Source organism: Martes martes (genome assembly GCF_963455335.1).
Source record: "Martes martes genome assembly, chromosome: 7".
Classification (NCBI taxonomy): domain Eukaryota; kingdom Metazoa; phylum Chordata; class Mammalia; order Carnivora; family Mustelidae; genus Martes; species Martes martes.
This window is the reverse complement of record NC_137894.1, coordinates 124,390,654-124,413,865: the sequence shown is the minus strand read 5'-3', so window position 1 is coordinate 124,413,865 and position 23,212 is coordinate 124,390,654. Positions and strand designations below refer to the sequence as shown.

Sequence of the window (23,212 nt, the reverse complement as noted above, 5' to 3'; positions counted from 1 at the left end):
TTACTGACAGAGTAAATATTCAACAGGTATTTGTTGAATGGAAGCACACATGGATACATAAGTAATCATTAAAAATCTGGTATGTCTAGGGGGCAAGAGAGAAATCATTTGGTTGAGCCTAGATAGGTTTGCCTGGGACAGGACAAATTTCCACCTATGATTCAGGTATAATTATTAATAGCAGCCTGTATAACTCATAAAAAATCCTAGTTTGGATGATAAATGATAGGTCATCCTAATGATTACATAAGATTTATAGGCTAAGAAGAAATATGAGGAAGAGATGGGATCTGATTTTTCCTGCTTATAAAAATGGGATAAGCAAGCAGGGAATTATTTCTTTCATCCCACTGAATAAATGGTTCCTACATGTTGTCTTCACAACTGAGCTATAAGAGCCCTTTAAGGATGTTGAATTCAGTTGGAGAACTGGAACTTCAGTTATTATGACATGGGCAGAATGACCATCCCAGTAGCCCCCTGAGAAAGCTTCAGACTTCTAAACTAAGAAATTCAGGAGAAAATTTAGAGCAAAAGATATGACCTAAAGTTAGGTAAACAAGTTTGCAGCCTTCAAAATTAATCTTGTCCTTCAGGTGGCTCAGCTTCATCCATTATAAATCTCTGCAATCCCTACACAATAAATTAATCTTTTCAATGTCTTCCATTGTTTCCTCTTTGTTAAAGATATATTTGGATCAAAATAATTTACATAATGTTTTCCACAAGTGGCAATGGCTTGGGAGACCTGATAAAGAAAAATTGTTTAGAGAATAGATAAAACAGAAAGTACAGGACCATTAGAATATTCACAATGACCATGGCAACAGAACTCCTCTCATAAACATTGTGTTAATGAAAATATTTTACCGACAGACTTAATTTAAACTATAGATGACTGGTCCTCAACCCCCCTGCACATTAGAATCATCTAGGAAGCTTTTTAAAAATAAAAGTATTTAGACGTCATCCCTCATAAACTCTGACTTAACTATCCTGCACCATGTCTTGGACATATGTAAATTTCAACAGCCTCCTGGGTAGTTCAACTGTATGACCAGGGTCGAGAATCTCTGCTGTGACTACAAGTGGACACTATCTATTAATTCTTAATTTTCCCAAATATCATAGAGATGCCTGTCAGTAAAAAGCAGTCCTTGAACTTGACTGCATTTGTCCTTCTCATTACAAGGACAGAATTTGTAGAGACTATTTGAAATAATATTCGTATGCATTCTTGACAAGTTATACTTAGAAGTTTCTCTTTTCTCTTTTTAATACTTAAAAACTTTTATTTGAGTTATCTATTGCTTACAAAGTTCAAGACAAATCTTGAATTTTCTACTTCATCAAAATAAAGAAGAGAAGTCTTGGGTAGATATGTAATCACCACTCTATGGAATGTTTCACTAGGGAATTATTGATTTCTCATCTTTGAAACTATTTTTCTAATCACATGCTGTCACATACCCCATTAAAAATGCTTCTTGTTTAATTCTTGTGTTCTTTTTTAATGTCTTTCATTTTTGCTACTTTGAGTAACTCATCTATTCACTCACTCATTCATTTCCTTAACATATATTTATTGTCTACTACATGCCATGCACTATGAAAAGTGCTCAAAATTCAAAGGCCACCCAAAACAGACACAGTTTTCTATTTCATAGAATGCATAGCCTAATCAGACAATAAAAATCATATATCATCCAAACAATAAGAAAGTTGCACTGCAATAATTAGTGAAAGGAGAAGTTCTTGGTGCAATGAGATATACTTAAGGGACATTTGACCTAATCGGAAAATTCAGGAAAATCTTCTGAAGAAGTATCAATTGAATGAAACCTTAGGGATGATTAGGACCTAAAGAACTGGGAAGTTTCCAGGTATCACAGGATCTGAAAAAAGTAAAACTAATTTTAACATAAGTAGAGAGAAATCATCTTGCCTGATCTGGGAAGCCCCTGACAAAGGAGTTTTATCAAGATTAATATGTTTGGGATATGTATGGCATTCACAACCCTACTAACTTTCTACTTTGCTTTATATTTTTGTGACATTCAGCTACTTGTCAATAGATGCAACTCTGCAGCGGCTGGAATCACATTCCTTCTACAATTTGAGTAAAATGACTCATATGTAAGTACAATGAAAAATGCAGCACAGACTCCACGATAGCCAGTCTTGATTGATAATTCTGGGGCTCCAGATGGTTGTAACAGCTAAGTTTTTTACCATGGGTCAAAACTTCTGTTTATGATTAAATCCTTAACTGGTTCTCACATTTTGTTAATCCATCCAAAATTCCACTTCCATGGTTGAAAGATAAACACAAGGGACACCTGGGTGGCTCAGTTGAACATCTGCCTTTGACTCAGGTCATGATCCCAGGGTTCTGGGATTGAGCCTCGCCTTGGGCTCCCTGCTCTGCAGAGAGCTGCTTCTCCCTCTCCCTCTGTCTGTGGCTCTGCCTGCTTATGTTCTCTCTATCTGTCAAATAAATAAAATCTTAAAAAGAAAAAAAGAAAGAAAAGTGGAGACAAAACTAGCAGTTCTCTTCTTAAATTGTCATTTCCTTCTATTACTATTATGTCACAGATTTCATTGGTGTGGATGTCAATGAGTCAATAAATATTTACTGACTACTGACTTGATTCCATTCCAGTGCAAGATTCTGCAATCTAACATTTTTTCTCAATTAGGAAAGAGAATTGCAGTTTCATGGGATTAGAACAGGAGTGGGGTTAGGAATTCTGGCCTTGGAGTTGTTAGAATTATGTTTGAACACTGGCTTCTCTGCCCACTCACCATCTGACCTTGCACAATCATGTAATCTTTCCTAGCCTCACATTCCTTATTTGTAAAATAAGGGTATTTTATTTGTAAAATAAAAAGGTAACTTTATAGGATATAATGCATGTAAGCCCGTGCCTAGCACATTAAAACCAGGCAGTGCACTTTGTAAGTAATTAGTCTATTTCTTTAGTACATTACAATCAATTAAAAGTTGTATATAATCACATTCTTCTAGGCAGCCATTTATTTTATGAAATTCTATGAAATATGAACTATTTTCTTGAAGAAACAAAAATACCTATTATCTATAAATACTATGTTCTAGGGGTGCCTGGGTGTTTCAGTCAGTTAGGTTTACTAGTCTTGGTTTTGGTCAGGTCATTATCTCATAGGTCATGAGATTGAGCCTCACATCAGGGTCTGCACTCAGTGGGGTGTCTGCTTTAAAGATTCTCTCCCTCTGCCTCTCCACCTACTCTTTCTATCTCCATAATAAATAAATCTTTAAAAAGGAACACTTACTGTGTTCCAGACATTATGCCAAACATTTGGTTTTCTGTATGTAACCCTCTCATTTAAGTCTCAAAAAACAACCCTATGAAGTAGAAATTATTTTTTTCTATTATTTATATAAGAAAAACATAAATTCATAGAGGATAAATATGTTTTCCTTAGTCACACAGTTATTTGGAGGTAAGAGCAGAATTTTTATACCATAAATGTCTTATTCAAAAAATTCCTACCCTATGCACTATATTACACTGCTTTCAAGAACACTGAGGTTCAGAATGTTACTTCCAGCTATTGGAGGCAAGCTTACATCAAACCAACCATTAGTCTGAAAGCAACTTGACAAGATGGGTAGAAATATATTTTTTTTTCCCAAGGGGTTTTAAGGGGACTTAAGGGGAGAGAAGCAAATCCCCAATACAACATTTGATTGTTTTCCTCTTGAGGAATTCTGTGAATTATAAGCAACAACTGAGATGCCAAGGTTGAATAGAAGTTCAAGCAATCTCATAGGGCTCGCAAACCAAAAACTGGAGTTCAAAGCTTATGAAGGAGGATGGCTCTCTAGTAAACAAATACCCCAAGATTTTGGCTGGGATCCCTAAAAAGCTTCATCCCAGAAGTATAGAATAATGGGAAATAGATCAGCCCTCATGAAGGCTAAGGCCTAGTTTTGAATCCATAAAAAATAACCAGGCATAAAAACAAAACAAAACAAGAATATATGGAAAAAATCAAGAGAAGAAAACAAACAACAGAAAACACTCACAGAAGATTCAAATATGGGAGTATTGGAGAACCAGAGTTATCAGACTTTAAAATAACTATAAGAATATATTCAAAATTTTAAAGAGAATTTCAAAATAGAATTAGAAACTATTGAAAGGATCAAACAGAAACAAGAATTTAAAAATTCAATAACTGAAAATCTAAACACATGAGTTTTATAACATTAGATGCAGTTCAAAATAGAATTAATAATCTGGAAGATAAGGCAGAAGAATATATTCTGCCTACAGCATCAAGGGGAAAAAAAAGAAAATTTAAAAATATATGGCACAGTAAGGGTGCCTGAGTAGCTCAGTCAGTTGAATGTCTCTTAGTTTCAGCCCAGGTCATGATCTCATGGGTCATGAGATCAAGCCCTGCATTGGGCTCCACATTTAGCAGGGAGCATGCTTGAGATTTTCTCCCTCTGCCTCTTCCCCCACCCCCAGACTTGCATGCATGCATTCTCTCTCTCTGTCTCCCCACTCCAGATAAATAAATAAATATTTAAAATATATGGCACAGTAAAAAGTCTAGTGTACCTAACATTGGGACCCAAAAAAAGAAAAGAGAACGAATGAGAGAAGCAATATTTGAAGAGAATTTTCTAAAACTCATAGAGGAATCAATTTGCAGATATAAGAAGTACTGCAAACCCCAAGAGAATAAATACAAGGAACCATGTCAAGGTACATAATGGTAAAGGTATTAAAAACTAAAGACAAGTGGTATCTGGGTGCCTCAGTCAGTTGAGGGTCCAACTCTTGCTTTAGGCTCAGGTTATGATTTCAGAGTCCTGAGATCAAGCCCCACATTGGGCTCCCCACTCAACGTGGATTTTCCTTCCCCTCTTTCCTTCTGCCCCTCCCTTCATCTATGCACTCTCTCTAAAATAAATAAATTAATCTTAAAAAAAAAAAAAGACAACGTGAAAATTATTAAAACCAGCCAAAGTAGGGAAAGACACACAGAGTTTCAAAGAAGTAGCACTAAGATTGATAGCTGATTTTTCATTCAACAATTTTAAAGGGAAATAATGCTCAATGGTAGTACAGAAGTACAGAAGTAAATGAAAAACAAAAATAAATGAAAAGGTAAATATAAATGAACCTTGGCTGCACAAAACAAAATAAAAAATATATTACTGGGTTTAAAATCTCAGCAATCCTTGCACTGCATGATAGTATAGGATCATGAAACTGCATGCTGAAACTATGGAAAGTTTCATTATAATCAGAGAAAAAAATTATGATTTTTTGTGACTTTTAAAATTTTTATGAAAGTAATAAAACTTCCTTTACTATTCAATATAAATGTATAGGGAAAGGAAAAATAGTAAACTGATATTTAGCACACTGTAATCTTAAATGTTAAAAAGGATTTAGAACTAAAATGTATTCTTTCTTTGTAAAAAAAAAAAAAAACATTAGTTTGAACAGTGCATGCCTTTTTTCTCTTTGCTATGTAACTTGCAAGAGCATCACATCAATGTTTTGGCAAATTGTCATACTTCTTTCTAGATCTGAAACAGCTTCCAAAATTTAATTCTCTGTTCTTTCAATGTCATAAAATATTTCTAAGAGCTCCTTTAATGCATATATTTTTTATCAGCATCATTTCTTTTGGGACATCTTCATCCTTCTATTTGCAATCACTTTTCTCATTGATGTCAACAATTTGCCTTCACTGATTCCTTTTCTGGAATATCTAGAGTCTCTCAAATGGTGGCAGTATCACATTCACATGGTCAGCTATTTCTCCTATGACTCCATTTACATATAATTCAAATGTCATTTCCAGCATTATCACATCTTGTTTCTTTGCTGCTCCTTCATCTCTGCTGGACATTTCCCTCTTCCAGTTACTCACTTTTATAAAATGTCATATGTTTATCACTGGAAGACAAGGAGGCAACACAGCTGCACAAACAGTAAAGCTGTTTGTGGACTGAATAGCAGGTGCTCAGGGACCAATCACTAATGACTTTGAAAGAAGTGGTGTACTTAGTCACCTATCACTGTATGCATTTGTTACTTACATAGTGATGCACACATTGGAGAGATAGCAGCAAAGCTCGTACTTTGTGCAATTATTCATTATTCACAGTTAATATATAATGGTAGCCACAACCTGAACCATGTTTTTGGGACCAGCTATTATTTAAATTTAACTAAATAAAGGTAATTTAACATTACGCATATTGGGACCATGCAAAGCAAGGACTACCTATATCCATGAAATTAAAATACACAATAGCAAATAAACAAAGGATGGGAGAGTTATAAATGGTGTTAAAGTATCCTAAAGTCCTTGAGTTGTCTGAGAAATGCTACCAGTACTAAATTCCATTAGACTTTTATAAGTAATGAATATGTTTTATTTTCTTTTAGTACTTATTTTTTAATTTAAATTTAATTAATTAAGCATGTGTTACTAGTTTCAGAGGTAGAGTTCTTTGATTCATCAGTACCATATAATACCCAGTGCTCATTACATCATGTATCCTCCCCAGTGTCCATCACCCATTTACCCCATCCCCCACCCTAGCAACTCTCAGTTTGTTTCCTATGATTAAGAGTCTCTTATGGTTTGTCTCCCTTTCTGATTTCATCTTGTTTATTTTCCCCTATGTTCCTCTATGATCCTGTTTTGTTTCTTAAATTCCACATATGAATGAAATTACATAATTATCTTTCTCTGATTGATTTATTTCGCTTAGCTTAATATCCTCGAGTTCCATCCACATCATTCCAAATGGCAAGATTTCATTTTTTGATGACTCAGTAGTATTCCTGTGTGTGTGTGTGTGTGTGTGTGTGTGTACATCTTCTTTATCCACTCATCTGTCAATGGACATCTGGGTTATTCCCATAGTTTGGCTAGTATGGACACTGCTGCTATAAACAGTGGGGTGCAGGTGTCCCTTCAGATTATTACATTTATATTTTTGGGATAAATCCCTAGTAGTGCAATTGCTGGGTCATAGGATAGCTCTATTTTCTTGTTGAGGAACCTCCATACTGTTTTTCAGAGTGTCTGCACCAGCTTGCATTCCCACCAGCAGTGTAAGCAGGTTCCCCTTTCTCTACATCCTCACCAGCATCTGTTGTATCCTGACTTCTTAATTTTAGCCATTCTGACTGGTGGTATCTCATTGTGGTTTTGATATGTCTTTCTCTGATGCCCGGTAATATTGAGCATGTGTCTATTGGCCATTTGGATGTCTTCTTTGTAGAAATGCCTGTTCATGTCTTCTGCTCATTTGTTGATTGGATTATTTGTTCTTTGGGTGTTGAGTTTGTTAAGTTTTTTATCAATTTTGGATACTAGCCCTTTATCTAATACGTCATTTGCAAATATCTTCTCCTATTCTGTCGGTTGTCTTTTGGTTTTGTTGACTATTTCCTTTGCTGTGCAGAAGCTTTTTATCTTGATGAAGTCCCAATAGTTCATTTTTGCCTTTGTTTCTCTTGCCTTTGGAGACATATCTAATAAGAACTTCCTATGTCCAAGGTCATAGAGGTTGCTATCTATGTTATCCTCTATGATTTTGATGGATTCCTGTCTCTCATTAAGGCCTTTTGTCCATTTTGAGTCTATTTTTGTGTGTGGTATAAAGAAATGGTCTAGTTTCATTCTTCTGCATGTGGCTGTCCAATTTTTCCAACATCATTTGTTGAAGAGACTGTCTTTTTTCCATTGGACATTCTTTCCCGCTTTGGCAAAGATTAGTAGACCGCAGTGTTGAAGGTCTATTTCTGGGTTCTCTATTCAGTTCCATTGATCTATGTGTCTGTTTTTGTGCCAGTACCATACTGTCTCGATGATGACAGTTTTGTAATAGACTTGAAGTCTGGAATTGTGATGTGACCAGTTTTGCTTTTCTTTTTCAACATTCCTCTGGCTATTTGGGTCTTTTCTGGTTCCATATAAATTTTAGGATTATGTGTTCCATTTCTTTGAAAAAAATTGATGGTATTTTGATAGGGATTGCATTAAATGTATAGATTGTTTTAGGTAGCATAGACATTTTCACAATATTTGTTCTTCCAATCCATGAGGATGGAACGTTTTTCCATTTCTTTGTGGCTTCCTCAATTTCTTTCATGAGTACTTTACAGTTCTTTGAGTACGGATTCCTTGTCTCTTTCGTTAGATTTATTCCTATGTATCTTATGGTTTGGGGTGCAATTGTAAGTGGGATCAACTCCTTAATTTCTCTTTCTTTTGTCTTGCTGTTGGTGTATAGAAATGCAACTGATTTCTGTGCATTGATGTTATATCCTGACACTACTGAATTCCTGTATCAGTTCTAGGAATTTTGGAGTAGAGCCTTTTGTGTTTTCCACATGAAGTATCATATCAACTGCAAAGAGTGAGAGTTTGACTTCTTTGCCAATTCGGATGCCTTTTATTTCTTTTTTTAAAAAATATTTTATTTATTTATTTGACAGACAGACATCACAAGTAGACAGAGAGGCAGGCAGAGGGTGGGGGGGAAGCAGGCTCCCTGCTGAGCAGAGATCCCAATGTGGGGTTCAATCCCAGGACCCTGAGATCATGACCTGAGCCGAAGGCAGAGGCTTAACCCACTGAGCCACCCAGGTGCTCCCATTTTATTTCTTTTTGTTGTATGATTGCCAAGGCTAGGACTTCTAGTACTATGTTGAATAGCAGTGGTGGTAGTGGACATCCCTGCCATGTTCCTGACCTTAGGGGAAAAGCTCTCTGTTTTTCCCCATTGAGAATGATATTTGCTGTGAGTTTTTCATAGATGGCTTTGATGATATTGAGGTATGTACCCTCTGTCCTTACACTTTGAAGAGTTTTGATCAAGAAAGGATGCTGTACTTTGTCAAAGACTTTTTCTGCATCTATTTAGAGTATCATATGGTTCTTGTCTTTTCTTTTATTAATGTAGTATATCACATTGATTGATTTGCAGATGTTGAACCATGCTTGCAGCCCAGGAATAAATCCCATTTGGTCATGGTGAATATTCCTTTTAATGCACGGATTGACTAGTATCTTTGTGAGAATTTTGGCATCCACGTTCAACAGGGATATTGGTCTATAATTCTCCTTTTTGGTGGAGTCTTGGTCTGGTTTTAGGATCAAGGTAATGCTTGAGTTGGGAAGTTTTCCTTCTATTTCTACTTTCTGAAACCACTTCGGAAGAATATTAATTATTCTTTAAATGTTTGGTAGAATTCCTCTGGGAAGCCATCCTGCCCCAGACTCTTGTTTGTTGAGGGATTTTTGATTACTGCTTCAGTTTCCTTGCTGGTTATGGGTCTGTGCAGATTTTCAATTTCTTCCTGTTTCAGTTTTGTTGGTTTATACATCTCTAGGAATGCACCCATTTCTTCCAGATTGCCTAATTTGTTGGCATACAGTTGCTCATAATATGTTCTTATAATTATATTTCTTTGGTATTGGTTGTGATCTCTCCTGTTTCATTCATGATTTTATTAATTTGGGACCTTTCTCTTTTCTTTTTGATAAGTATGGCCAGGGGCTTATCAACCTTATTAATTCTTCCAAAGAACAAGCTTCTAGTTTCATTGACCAGTTCTACTGTTATTTTGGCTTCTGTTTCATTGATCTCTGCTCTATACTTTATTAATTCTCTTCTCCTGCTGGATTTAGGCCTTACTTGCTCTTCTTTCTCCAGCTTCTTTAGGTATAAGGTTATGTGGTATATTTGAGACCTTCCTTGTTTCTTGAGAAAGGCTTGTATTGCAATGTACTTCCCTCTTAGGACCGCCTTTGCTGCATCCCCAAGATTTTGAACAGTTGTGTTTTCATTTTCATTTGTTTCCATGAATTTTTTAATTCTTCTTTAGTTTCCTGGTTGACCCGTTCATTCTTAGGAGGGTACTCTTTTTAACCTCCATATATTTGAGTTCTTTCCAAATTTCCTCTTGTGATTGAGTTCAAGTTTCAAAACATTATGATCCAAAAACATGCAGGGAATGATTTCAGTCTTTTGTTACTGGTTGAGACCTGATTTGTGATCCAGGATGTGATCTACTCTGGAGAATGTTCCATGTGCCCTCAAGAAAAAATGTATATTCTGTTGCTTTAGGATGGACTGCTCTGAATATATGTGTGAAGTCTATCTGGTAGTAAATCTGTGCTGAAACCAGAACATTCCACTCCTGTTTTGGAGAAAGGCTGTTACACAACTTTCAGTCAGCTGAAGATGGATTGGCAAAGAGGTGTTTATACACAAGTTTCAAGTTATTTTTACTTGTGCAGAATAATCCAGATATTTCCAAGACTAAATGGACAGTCTTGTGGCTTTCTTCCTTTTCCGTATTCCCAAAAAGGCTACATGAAGTTCAATTCTGGATGAGCCACTTATAACAGCAGTTCCTTGGGAGCCAACATGACAGGTGGATCAATTTCCCTATGGGAAACAAAATTGACCACCTGACAGCAAAATATCCAGATGGACAAGTCCTTCTTTCCTTTTTCTTCTGATTATGTACTATATGTCTCCTTTCAATACTCTTATCCCCATCATCCTTTTTCCTTCACAAGTCTAAACCTTGAGCTGATATGGAGACTGACATCAAGAAAAGAAAATTCAATTCAGAAATGAAGAAAACTGGAAAGTATACAATACACCCCCAGAGCATCTCAATCATCCCCGCTACAGTACAATTCAGTGTACTGCTACAGTCCAGAGATAAATATTGGCAGCTTGAAGAGATCGTTTTTCCCCCTCTGGTGGCTAAAGAGCATCAAATAAATACTGGGCAAGAGGAGTTTGCGGGGAGAGTTAGAAATAAAAAGGTAACCAATTTTTATCCCTGTAATAATCCAATGCCAATGGGAGGCAAGTACTGAAGAAGAGAAGGGACAACTTTCATGCTAAAAAAAAATTCCTCTAATCATTATGTCACCATCTCTTATTAAGAATCCAGGGAATCCCAGAAATAGAAAATTCATTTCGGAAGACCCTGAGAGCAATGTAAAGCCTTAAAAAATTACAATAATAGTAAATTAGCTATTGCCCTTCAGAGGCTTACAGAGCAGCAGAAGCATGGAAATCAGGTTGAAAAAGTTGTGTCCAGATTACAAGCTTCCGGAACTGCTCAGCCTTCTCTAAAGCTTAGTTGAATCTTGAAATATCTTTAAAAAGACATACAACTTAATGCAGACGGAGTGGGTCTTTCGTTTAGTGGCAGTGTGGAATTTGCTCCTCAGAGGCAGCAGCTGGTTTTCATCCTTTTCAAACTCAGGTTACATGAATAAGTACATTAAGACAATACGTAAAAGAAATATTATAGCAAAGCAGGGGAAAAAGCCCAAACTGACAAACACCTCAAGGAGTCACAAAGTTTTCTTGCAGCCTTCAACTTGGATCTCCCTCTCAGTTTTTCTGTGGAGAGGTGTAAGAAAGAACATTTTTCTCATAGATGCTAAACTATGGCATCAAATGGACAAAATGTTTATCAAGGGACTTTAAAAATCTGACCCCAAGGAATTCAGGACACATAAAGGTAATTCAAAGGTATACTTCTGACTTGGGACAAATTCCAGACTAAAGAAATGATCATCTTGGATAAATGTTATAATAGACGAAACGAAGTCCAGTTTTTTTGTTTGTTGGGGTTTTTTTTTCAATTTTTTAAGGATTTTCTTTATTTATTTGTAGGCAGAGAGGTAGGCAGAGAGAGAGCGCGGGGGAGGCAGGCTCCTTGCTGAGCAGAGAGTCCAATGCAGGGCTCGATCCCAGGACCCTGAGACCATGACCTGAGCCAAAGGAAGAGGCTTAACCCACTGAGCCACCCAGGTGCCCAAGTTTTTTTTTTAAAGGTTCTACCACCTTCAGCTATCGGTCATCTCTGATAGCTCAAGCAGAAGTTCATCTTCATCTTTTCCAGGATCCAAGTCGATCTCAGCTTCCAATTTCCCTCCTGAAATCTCCCATATTAGTTTCTTAAAATCATCCTCCACAGAAAGGGGAGGCTTTCCTATTGAGATGGAGGTGAGTCGGAGGGCTCTCATGGCCATCTGGGAGGAAGGGCCAGACACTTCCAGTAGGGAGGAATCTGAAGAGGACTGGGCTGGAGGCAGCACAATCACTCTAGGGTTTTCCGTCTCGGGCACACTGACTGACTTGTCCTCAGAAAGGAGTGGGATCACCACCACAGCTGCTTTTTTGGTGGGGCTTTCCTGTAGGATGCCTGGAGCTGAGTGGCTTCGCAGTCACAGCAGGGTGGACCTCCACGGCCTGGTGTCTGGGGGCCTGTTTAGGGGGTGAGACAACTTTAACCACAGATGGCTTCACATTGACTCTGGTTTAGCTTTACCCCTTTTTTCCACGGTCTGTGCTGCACATCTCACATTCAGTAATGAGTTCCCAGTGCCTGAGGTTTCTACCTCCGTCTTTTGGGATGACTTTGTGGGAAGCCACTTTGCCAGGTGCTGTGTGAGGCCCAGCACAGGAGTGAGCACTGGCTTTTCTGTTGTCTGAGTATTCCAAGAGTCTCCATCTCCCCCAAAGTGTGTCAACACTGATTTTTCCTTCTGTGAGGTTCCCCTCTCCAGCTGTTTTGGCATGTGCTTCCGTCTCATGGTCTCATGTCTCTTGACTTGAGTTTCAGTGATGCCAACTCCTGTGGTCTCTACTGAGGCCTCTTTAGCCTCTGTTCTAGAAACACTGCTCTGAGAAGCATCTTCACTTCCTTCTTAAAGTTTGTCTTCTTTTATAGCTGTTTTTGTTTGTTTGTTTGTTGTTTGTTTTTTGATTTGGAGAAGCTACCTTATGCCTGGGGAGGGGGGTGGCCTCAAGCGGAGGCTGGGAGCTGGTCCTGCTCTCAGAGCTCTGCTGTACCTGCAGTGCCTTCCCCTATTTAATTTCCTCCAGCATCTTGATGTGCACCACCTGCATAGACTTTGTTCTACCTGCAGGCTCCTCTGATTGTTCTTTGCTGGTAACTATAGGTGGCGAAACCACTGTTTGGTTCCTTTTTGTTTGTTGTTGTTTTTTTTTAAATTTCACTATCAGTCTTTAGCTTGATGCAAGTCACATCCTTTTTGCTTTTTTGTCTCTCTGCTTCCTGCTGCTGATGTTTCATTTCAGCCAGGATCTCAGAGAAGGTTTCGAATCGAGAGTGGAGAGGCTTCTTGTTCTTAAAGTAGAATCATCAACTTTTGGAGGTCCTTTTGTCTTGAGTTTAAGTTGCAGTTTTACATGTTTCTAATTAGCTTTTTTAAAGAATTTCTTCTAATGTCTTCACATGGATCTCACCAACTTTAGTGACTCTCTCTGCTGACTCTCCTCCACGTTTAGACCAGCTGACTTGCCTAAACACTCCTTACGACTTGGAAACATGAACTTTCTTTGGTGGTTTGCCAGTGTTAGTAGTAGCTTCCACTGTTTTCCTTAACCTCTGTGCAAGGCTGTGCTTTAATGGAGGATTGCCGTCACCACCTACTGAATATTTTTGTTTTACCAGTCTCTTGGTGAGACTCAGTCAAACCAGTCTCCTTGTTTGCTGGAAAGAGTTAGTGTCCTCGCTACAGTCCAGGCATTCTCTTTTTCAGGACCTGGAATGAGCTGAGGTTGGTATAAAAGACTGGAAACTCCAGAAGAACTTTGACCTTGCTTCCTGGATTTTTCCTTCATTTTCTTTGATTTAATTCAAGAGTTTTTATTCCAAAATTCAAACATTCACCTTGCTTCAAATTGGCCTCAGGTTTCTGGGCAGAGGCTGTCCATAATCCATTATGAACTTCGGGAGGCAGTTACAGGATGGATGTCTTGGTTTCATCACCTTTTTCAGAAAATTGACCATCAACATCTTCATCATCACCTGGAGCACTGATTACAAGTGGTAGATGGGTGGGGCTAGGAACATTTTCTGAACTTTCTATTCTCATAATACTTTGCAGCTGAGGGGAAGAATTAGACTGGACAGACAATTTGTTCTGTTGAACTGTGAGCTGGTTAGCCTTCACCTTCCCTTCTGGTGACTCAGGCAGTGGTCAACAGTTTTGCTTGGAGGCAGGAAAAGGCCATCAACATAATGCCCTCTATTGTGGATGGAAAGCGTAGTTGGTTTCTGACATCCCATTGGCTGATTTTCCCAGTAACAAGGAATCTCACATTTTTTGTCAATCTCCATTTGCTGAACCCTGCACACCTATTGAAAACAGCACCCTTCTTGCCATGATGTACAGTTTCATTTCCTAGTGCAAATTTGCAGTGACAGAAGGGACAGCTGTCACCTTTGGTACATGTAGAATAGAAAGAAAAAAAAAATAGAAGTCTTCTCCTTGATTAGGCAGACTGGGTAGATCCTTAAATCAGAAGTGGCTTCTTATAAACAAGCCACTGCCTCCTCAAGGTGAGGACCAGCTCTAAGTCCTCTTAAAGTGGGTTTAGTCTTCCAAAAGACAACTCAATCACAGAAATCTCTTTAAAATGCAATCATTAGCTCGTTGCTCTTAATAGGAACCTCTGTGTCTTCCCTAAATTCCAACCTATTACGCCCTTTACTCATTTTTAATACAAGTCAATTTTCCAGGAAATTTTTGGGCAGGGAGTATCCCCAAATCCTAAAAAGCATCACTGTCACTAATTCCTCAGCTTCCTTCTCAAGATCCAGAACCAAAGCCTGCAAGATGTCAACAACATGGGCTTTCCCTATAACAATCCACACCTATCATGGGAGTTTAGGGGGTGTTCTTCATGACGGTTTCATCAATCCAAACCTCCAACACTGTCCCCCATTCTGGCTTGCTGCCCCATCTTCCCTCTTTCTTAGCCACTGCCACCTGTGTTCCTCAGAGCAGCAACACCATAATGAATATATGTTTTAATCCATAGGGCAACAACTAAAATAATTGTAAAAGAACAGATAACTAACAAGCTAACAGTAATGAGGAATATCATCACAAAAATAAATTAGTACAAGAGACATCCAGGTGGCTCATTTGGTTAAGCATCTGACTTTGGTTCAAGTCATGATCTCAGGGCCCTGGGATTGAGCTCTGCCTGGAGTCCCACACCAGGCTCCGCACTCAGTGGGGAGTCTGCTTTCTCACTGCTGCTCCCCCTGCTTGTGTGCTCTCTCTCTCTCTCTCTCTCAAGTAAATAAAATAAAATAAATTAAATAATACAAAAAGGGCAAGAAATTTGAATAAAGAACTTCTAAAACAAATACTAGATTTAACACCAAATAATCAGTATTTATATTAATTGCATTAAATGTAAAAGGACTTAATATTCCAATTACAATACAAAGATTGTCAGGTAGGTTAATTAAAAAAAACTCAACTGTATGCTTCTTACAAGGAACATACGTTAAACACAACGATATAGAAAGACTAAAAGTATTAGGATAAAAATATTAACATGCAAACAAGAACCAAGAGAAAACAGATATAAATTTGCCACTATACATTAACCTTGAAGTATCACTATATATAAAAATGGAAATTTTATTATGATAAAAAGGATTACTACAGAGAGATATAATGATTCTAAATTTGAATATCTGTAGGAGCAGAGCTTTAAACCATGTAAAGCAGAAATTGACAGAACTGAAAAAACAAAAGAGATACCCACCATCATAGTGGGGATTTTTTTCAATAGAGCTTTATCAGATAGAACATCCATACAAGAAAAATAAAGATACTGATAAGAAATTAATAAGGCTTGAACAACATAATTTGCAAACTCAACCTTATTGACTTGTAAAAAATATTGTATCCGGCAATTGCAGAGTACGTATTCTCTTCAAGGACACACAGAACGTTTATCAAAATTGACCATATGTAGGGCCATGAAAGCAAGTCTCAATAGCTTAAAAAAAATTCAAATCAGTTTCTCTGATTAGTAAACAATGCACTTGTAAATAAGCATGAATCAAAGAAGAAATCACAATAGGCACTAGAAAATAATTTCAGCTAAATGACAATAAAAATATGACAAATCAAAACCTATAAGATGCAGTTAAAGTCACACTCAGAAGAAAATGTATAGTTTTGAAAAGAATAGGTTGGAAATGAAGGCTAGAAATAAATTATTTACATATCTTTCAGAGAAATTTACAAAGGAACAGTAAATTGAAACTAAAGAAAATGTAATATTCAAGAGAACTGAGAATCTAGGTCAGTAAAGACAACAGTTTAAATTCAAAACAAAATCTTCAGACTCCAAATATAGTCTTCATTTATTCATTTGATTCTCTGCCCCTTTCTCAAGAAAAAAAAAAATCAAAGAAACTAATTTGTAATGAAGCTCTATATACACCCTGCAGCTCTTAAAAGCAACTGCTTTGTTATAATTATGGCCTTTTCCTCATTAAGATTATAGGCATTAACATTTCTCTTAGAAATACCAATTTTCTCCCTCTGAGCAAAAAGTTAATTTCATAGAGCAAAGAAACTACTAAATACAAAAATTAAAAAGAGGATAAATTGGCAAGTGGATTTTTAAAAGGCTATTTCTCTGATGTATGAGGTAGTCAGTCTAATATCTTAGAAAATAAGAGAATAATACGTCTTGCATTCTGCAGATTTGCCTAATAGATATCCTACATTATTATCTGTAAATGGTTTTAGTTGGCACAAAGGGTAAGTAAAGATTTCTGGACTCCTGCCACACAAATGCTTAATACCTTTATTTTGTAATTATTTATTAAGCAGTGACTATAAACAAAGCATTATGCTATTCGCATGATAAAAAGAGAGCTGAAAAATCCGTCTCCTTCCCTCAAAGAATTGGGATAGATAGAAAGCACGAAACCAAATGTCAATATAGAATGACCTGTCTCATCTAACTCATCTCCTGTGAGCCCAACTTCTCTAGCACTCCCAGGAGAGAACTAAAGCTGTCTTATTTGTGAAGCAGTCAGTCCCTCACCAGGTTGGATCTGCTGCAAGCAGAGGTACTGAACTAAGGTGTGCTGATGGCCAAGGTCATCGCATATTGCTAGCACTTACTGAAAACGCTCAGGGAGAACATTAGCAGTTAAAGAGCATAATGTCATTCAGTTGCATGGATGTCCTTCCTCAGCAGCCCTCCCTCTCTCCCTGTCCCGTTTTTGGTGATGTGATTTGGTAAATTGGCTGAAGTAGGGCTACGGAAAGACTCGTGGCTCATCATTCCCACTTCTACCCATCCCTTCACTGCTTTTTCAACCTTCTCCTGCTAACGCACTATATTTTTCCTATGAGTTGGCTTCCCAGTTCTTGCTTAGATTGTGCCAATAGGAATTACAATGGTGGAAAATATGCGTTAAAATTGTTGGTGACCTAGGGCTGGCATTCCAAAGATAAAAAGCTATCTATTCTGTCAATAAATACAGTTATGTTTAACACAGTGCTACAACTGGTTATTGCATCTTACAGCTATACACAGGGTTCAAAACAGTGGATCATTCTAAACTTACCTAGACCCTCTCCCTTGGCCTCTGTGATTCCACACTTTTTTTTTTCGAGTTTTCTTTCTTTCTTTCTTTCTTTCTTTCTTTCTTTCTTTCTTTCTTTCTTAAAGATTTTATTTATTTATATGACAGACAGAGATCACAAGTAGGCAGAGAGGTAGACAGAGAGAGAAGGGGAAGCAGGCTCCCTGCCGAGCAGAGAGCCCAATCCAGGGCTCGATCCCAGGACCCTGAGATCATGACCTGAGCCGAAGGCAGAGGCTTTAACCCACTGAGCCACCCAGGTGCCCTAATTCCACACTCCTTGGCTGGTCTTTCTCATTCCTCACTTTTAAACATTGGGGTTCCATATGACCTAGGCCTGTGTCTTCTTCTCTTCTTACTCCTTGATTCTCTCCCATTTGACCTTAACCGACTATTCTCAAGTTTACACACCTAGTCTAGGCCCTTCTTTTTAGCATCAAGCCATTTACCTGCTGGTTTCCTTGATGTCTCTTCTGAGATGTCTCACATGTGTCTCACTACTTAAATGGCCCAGATTGAAATCAGCCTCACCCTCTAATCTACCACTCCTCCATTATTTGCTGAGCCAGTGCATGGCACATCCATTTATCTTACTGCAAATTCCAGATACCTGAGGGGTATCCCTGTGTCTTCTTTCCTTCTCACCTCTTTCTTTTTTTTTTCCTACTATTTTTCTTAAGATTTTTTTTTTAATTTATTTGACAGACAAGAGATCACATGTAGGTAGAGAGACAGGCAGAGAGAGGAGGAAGCAGGCTCCCTGCCGAGCAGAGAGTCTGATGCGGGGCTTGATCCCAGGACCCTGGGATCATGACCTGAGCTGAAGGCAGAGGCTTTAACCCACTGAGACACCCAGGCACCCTGCTTATCACCTCTTTCTAATCCTTCACCATGTCATGTTGATTCTACTATCCTAATATGCAAAAAATGTACCCACTTCCTCTCCACTGCCAAGACCCTCGCACAAGCTATCATAATTTCTGGGAATTATCACATGGAGATGGAGAGGGCCGAGTTGAATTTGTTTGTTTGTTTTTTTTAAGATTTATTTATTTATCTGAGACAGAGAGCAGGGGGTAGGGGCAAAGGGAGAGGGAGAGAGAAACTTAAGCAGACTCTGCACTGTGCATAGAGACCCATGCAGGGTTCGATCTCATGACCCCGAGATCAGACCTGAGCCTAAGCCAAGAATTAGTCGCTTAACCAGCTGCACCACCCAGGTGCCCCCAAGCCTAGTTTCCTAACAGTCACCTTCAAGGGGCCAGGCATAGAAAGCACAGTTATCTTAGACCCTCTCTATTGATCCAGTCACTGCTAAAAAAACAACCAGTGATCCCAGTGAAGGCCACGTGAAGCAGAAGAGAAATACAGTTTACCACTGCCTGAAATCCTAATCCACATAATCATGACCTCTATAATAAAATAGTCGTTATTTTAGCCACTAAGTTTGGGGTGATTTGTTATACAACAACAGACATCCAAAAGAGGTAGCAATTACATATCAGCAATGGGTAAAAGACATTGAGGATTTCTAAGAGAAAATTACAAGAATGGCAGGTTTCTTTATAACTTATTGAGAGTCCTAAGTGAAAACAAACAGTTCTCCTGGGTTTTAAACTTCAGCTGGAATGCAGTCTAGCCCCCCAAAATACCTTTTTTCTTTTTTCAAAGATTCATTTATTCATTTGAGAGTGAGGAAAAGGGAGAGAAAATCTCAAGCAGACTCCACGCTGAGCACAAAGCCCAATGCAGGACTCGATCTCACAACCCTGAGATCTCAACCTGAGCTGAAACCACGAGTCAGACATTCAACCAACTGTGCCATCCAGGTGCCCTCCAAATATAAATTTGATAAAGCTTACACCTGTAAAATGATGAAACACTGACCACTTCCATCTTCTATTTCATGTTTTCTATAAAGAAGCCAATAGAACATTGATTGTTGCCATTGTTACTTCTACTAATAGCAGCCACCAATTACTGAATACCTTTAATGGGCAAGCATTCTACTAAAAGAGCTTCACATACCCTATGCCACTTAATCTCATTAAGCCTCAGTTTCCATTATGTAAAATGAAGATGGTAATACATACCTCACAGGGCTCTTGCCCAAATTTACTCAGCTAAGAATTTTCAGAGTCAGAATTTGAAACAAAGAGTCCCTCTAAAACTAATGCAATTCATAATATCTCTTCAATTAAAAACAGAAATAAATAAAATGCTACCCTCAAAGGATGTTTTTACTTTTATGTGGATTTTTTGAAAATCACAAGTAAATAATAATTCTATAACTGGGTAGATAAAAAGTGTGATTTATGGCAGATAGTGTGATAAGATCTAATATTCGCTGCTTCATTAAACTGAGTCAAGTGAATTTATTGGAGGTTTCAAGAGTACCAGTTTTAGTCCTGACCATTAGATAATCATGCAATCAGCTGTATCTTCCAAGAAATTTGGAAAATCATTTTTATAATGTCCTATTTCTAGTGGAAAATCTACTGGTAAACTCACATTTTCTTCAACCTGCTTTAAAAATCTGAAGATATAAACTCTCTTTGAATTAACATCTATTATTTTTTTAATTGATCAATAAATTAAAAGATGCATCAACATCATGCTTATCACCTTTCAGTTATAGATTATTTTTCCCTTAATTGTGGAACATTAGCTTTGAAATACTTCATTGATAATAGCCAAAGTAGAATAATTAAGATTTCTCTCATTGAAAAGTTTTAATAATTTAGAAATAACTTTTTCTGTGAATTTATAGACTATTGCTGAAAAGTTACAGCCAGTCTAAAAATCAGGACTTTAGAAGCTAAGGACCTAGTATATACCAAGAGCTTTGACAGATTTATACTCTTTGATCTAGTAATTCCACTTCAGTAAATTTTCCCCAAGAAAATAAACAGAGGAGTGAGTTTACATAAAAGCCATTTGTCTCATAGTTAATTTATAATAGCAAAAATTTGGAAACTACTCAAATGCTCAGCTAGAAGGGTCTAATATGAAATACTGAGCAACCATTGGAAATCTGTTGCCACAGACTATTTTTTTTTAAGATTGTATTTATTTATTTGACAGACAGAAATCACAAGTAGGCAGAGAGGCAGGCAAAGAGAGAGGAAGGGAAGCAGGCTCCCTGCTGAGCAGAGAGCCCGATGTGGGGCTCGATGTGGGGCTCGATCCCAGGACCCTGGGATCATGACCCGAGCCGAAGGCAGAGGCTTTACCCCACTGAGCCACCCAGGCGCCCCGCCACAGACTATTTAATCCCAGAGGGAATACTTTTGATATAATATGGTTTTAAAAACACAAAACATACTTAAAGACAGGAAAAAAACCTGATTTTCTTTATATCATGGAATAAGAGGTTTCACATCTTTTTGATATGAGTGTGCTTAAAACTTTTTACAACATATTATCTTTATAGTTAGATGGAATAAACTTTTTAAAAATTAAGTGTTCTTTCAATATACATCAATTTTAAAATTGATTTACTTGACGTAAATTCATACTACCTGGGTGACTTATTATGTGATAGGAAACCTATCAGAAAATGTTACTTTAAAATTAATTTACCTTATTCTTAGTCCCAGTTTTCACCTCAGTACTGTGCAGCATTTAAGGTATTTAAGGTAAGAAAATTAATGGCTTTGCTAATACATACACACCTTCCTTTTAAAGTAGTTAAGTAATTAGTTACTACTTCTTTCTACCTCCCAGATCCCACAGTTAAGTTGCACATAATAAATGTCCAATAAGTATTCCTTTAGTTTTAACCAATCTCTCCCCACTCTCCCCACTAGAGCGAGCAGACCTGGTCAAAGACAGAGTGGCCTGCCTTCTTTTCTTTCTTTCTTTTTTTTTTTTTTTTTTTTTGAACTAAAGGTACTTAAAAGCAGACTAGAAAAAAATTGAAAATCAAATGCAAGTAAGTTGAAAAGAAGCCGGGGGCTGGTCAATATCTAGGTTTTTGGCTCTCATTCCCATTCAGTTTCTTGTTTTACATGAAGTAGTTTTACACATTAATTGCATTTGTATTTCTTAAAATTCCAACTATGCCAGCTGGGGCAGCTCCTCTTCTCTTCAGGTCTCTTATTCCAATTCAAGGTCCTTGTCCGTGCAAGCCTGGAACTTTCTCAACTCCGTTGGCCCCATCTTACTTCGCAGGTGAAAAGCCATGTCGGTTTCATCCTTGCCCTCAGTTTGCTTCCCAGCTTGGCCTCTTTCTCCTCATGAACTGGGGGCATTGAGGGTGTGGGCGAATATCTCTAAGACTAAGGAGCAGAGTCAAATGCTATGATCTAATGCCAGTGAAGAGGGAGAAGGGGGCACAGGACAACGGAAGGAAAAAAGATGTCGGAAAGTTCCTTAATAGTAGAAGGATTTAAGCCTTCATTTCTCCTCCGCTTGCCTCTCTCTGCCCAACCTGGGGACTCTCTTCTACCACTTTGCTGATTTCCCAGACTGTGTGGGTGTAGGCTGGGGTACTGAGTGCCTGCCACAATGACAGCTGTTCTGAACAAGCCAATGTCTCTGTTATTTGCTGTTAAGAATGAACAAATAGGGGCACCTGCGTGGCACAGCGGGCGGAGCATCGGACTCTTGGTTTGAACTCGGGTTGTGATCTCGGGGTCATGAGATCAAGGCTCCCCACCCCACCCCCACCGGGCTCTGTGCTCAGTGTGGGGGCTGCTGAAGATTCTCTTTCCCTTCGCTCTTCCCACCCACGCGCGCTCGCTCCCTCTCTCAATTAAATAAATCTTTTTTAAAAAAGGAATGAATAAATGTTTCCCAGAAGAAGACAAAGCCCAGAATCTTGTCATAGGATTAGATGAGCCCAATGGATGCTAACTTACTGATCTGGTTTGTAAAAACACTGCACTGTTAACACTTGTCATTGAAATGTCCATTTTATTTGAAATCCAGGGGGGAAATTAAACAATAAGGAGTAGTTAAATTTCATTTTAGTTCTGGTGGATGATCTTCTTTAAACACCCTTAAAAATAATGATAAATAAAGCAGTATTTACTAGAAGTCCTAGGTTAAGGCCTGGGGTTGCGTCTGTGTAACAGGAGATCATTCACTTACTCTTGCTAAATACGTCTTTGTTGTTTTGTCTGCAAAATGAAGAGGCTTATTACCTGCTTCACTTAAGTAAGTTCTCCCACCCCCTCACAGGTAGAACGATCCTGAGTGATAAGTATACCCAGTCCCTGGTTACCCTTTAATCTCCAATGCTGGGCTTTTCTACTCCATAAGCTTCAAGATCCTCAGATATTGCCGACACGGCTAGATGGCCCCACTCCATAGAAGAGCATACTTGAAGATTGAAGCAGAGTATCTGACACTTTATATATTTTTTAAAATTTTTATATAGAATATCTATTCCTTTGTGTGTGTTTTTTTTTAATTTAGGACTTTTTGTGTGCCTTTTATTTCATTTTTTTTTAACTTCAAACAAGATAAAATAGGGGTGCCTGGGTGGCTTAGTTGGTTGAGCATCTGATTCTTGGTTTTGGTCTCCGTACTGATCTCAGGGTTCTGGGTTTGAGCCCTGGCAAGGTGAGCAAGTGTCCATTGGGCTCCTTGCTCAGCTCAGGGCGGAGTCTCCCTCTCCCTCTCCTTCTGCTCCTCCCCTCGCTCACAGATGCATGCACTCCCTCTCCCTAAAATAAATAAATAAATATTTAAAAAATAAGATA

The 23,212-nt window shown here is 38.0% G+C and overlaps 1 protein-coding gene and 1 pseudogene across 2 annotated transcripts in view; one reads left to right on the top strand and one right to left on the bottom strand.

Annotated features, from left to right (window-relative positions):
• Window positions 1-23,212, top strand: part of TSHR (thyroid stimulating hormone receptor) — a gene marked incomplete at both ends in the record, with an annotated part of 165,525 nt that overhangs the window by 95,349 nt on the left and 46,964 nt on the right. The window contains one exon of the mRNA XM_080809177.1: window positions 2,062-2,136. Coding sequence (XP_080665303.1) covers window positions 2,062-2,136 — 75 coding nt within the window. The remainder of the gene's footprint in view (window positions 1-2,061; window positions 2,137-23,212) is intronic.
• LOC308346052 (zinc finger CCCH domain-containing protein 11A-like) lies at window positions 11,911-21,757 on the bottom strand (annotated as a pseudogene). The gene is made up of 2 exons: window positions 21,671-21,757; window positions 11,911-14,388 (listed from the first exon to the last, which is right to left on the bottom strand). The product of its transcript is annotated as a zinc finger CCCH domain-containing protein 11A-like (transcript).